Raw genomic sequence first — 1,126 nt, 5'->3', positions numbered from 1 at the left:
CATTTAAAAACCCTCTCAACTTGTATTAAAGAGTTTCATCTCTAATTATTTTAAGCCAGAACAGAGCAAATAAACTACCCAGAGGAAATCAAATTAAATAGAAAACCGGAATAAACAATTAAATAATACAAGTGTGTTGCGAGTATGAATAATTCATACTTATATTCACAACTGTACATATAAATATGGGTGTACTTGAAGAACACTTTTGTCCCGTCAGGCTCTCYGAGGTGAATTTTAATGAGAGGGGATCAGGGAGGATAATTAGGTCGTGTTCAGTCGACTGGCCCAAAGCCAGTAGTTTAAATCCACCAGAAAAGAAGGCTGACATTCAGCCTAACTAAGTCTTTGGCTGCGTCCTGAGTATCTAACAGAGAAAATGACAAAGCCCCTGCCAGGCACTGGAGTCCTACATGATCACCAGGCTGGACAAATATCTTTGAGACATTAGGAAGAGTAGCAGGCAAATAAACAACTTTGTAAGTTCCAACTCCAAGTCAGTCAGGCAAAAACTGATGACAWGGGAGAACTAATCCCCCCTGTGTGAACAAGCTCTAATTATGTAAAGAGAGCTTAAAACAATAAACGCAGAGATTAYGTGTTCTTGTTGKAACAATTCAATCCACTTTAGCTCAAATACACTCAGGGGCAGGTAGGGGCACGGCGAAACTCTCCTCCCAGCTCCGAGTTTCTGTTTATAATCTAGACTCCTCGTTTAAGGAGTGAGGCACACACGTCGGTGTTCTGGGTCACTTACTCCGGATGACCCTTGTAGACCGAGCCATCCACTCCGATGGTGATGCGCAGCTTTTCCGCCGCTTTGTTGTCCCGGATCTGTCGCATCACTGCCGCCAGGGTGGAGGCGCACAGGTGTGCGGCCCGGGTGGAAACGATCTGGCAAATCCTCCGAGTGGCRGTGCARTCTTCAGCAGACGGGTCCAGGCCCAGACTGCGGAGCGCCTTCTTGGCGCTCGCCAGACCTTCTTCATCTCTGCAGGCAAAGAATGAGACGTTCAGTTTATTTCTGATCAGATTCCACAGGCAAAGACAGGAATTCAGGGAGATAAGAACTTCACTTGTAAGTAGTAAGTTGACTTCCCTTAATTTCTACAGCCTAACCTTTACC

General features: G+C 45.3%; 1 protein-coding gene across 1 annotated transcript in view; it reads right to left on the bottom strand.

Moving 5' to 3' along the window:
• hk2 (hexokinase 2) overlaps positions 1-1,126 on the bottom strand; it is a 65,207-nt gene that overhangs the window by 19,091 nt on the left and 44,990 nt on the right. The window contains exons 7-8 of the mRNA XM_017306530.1: positions 758-991; positions 422-437 (exon numbers count right to left, since the gene is read on the bottom strand). Coding sequence (XP_017162019.1) covers positions 422-437; positions 758-991 — 250 coding nt within the window. The remainder of the gene's footprint in view (positions 1-421; positions 438-757; positions 992-1,126) is intronic.

Source organism: Poecilia reticulata, linkage group LG9, assembly GCF_000633615.1.
Source record: "Poecilia reticulata strain Guanapo linkage group LG9, Guppy_female_1.0+MT, whole genome shotgun sequence".
In the NCBI taxonomy this organism is placed as follows: domain Eukaryota; kingdom Metazoa; phylum Chordata; class Actinopteri; order Cyprinodontiformes; family Poeciliidae; genus Poecilia; species Poecilia reticulata.
This window is presented reverse-complemented; position numbering and strand designations above follow the sequence as displayed.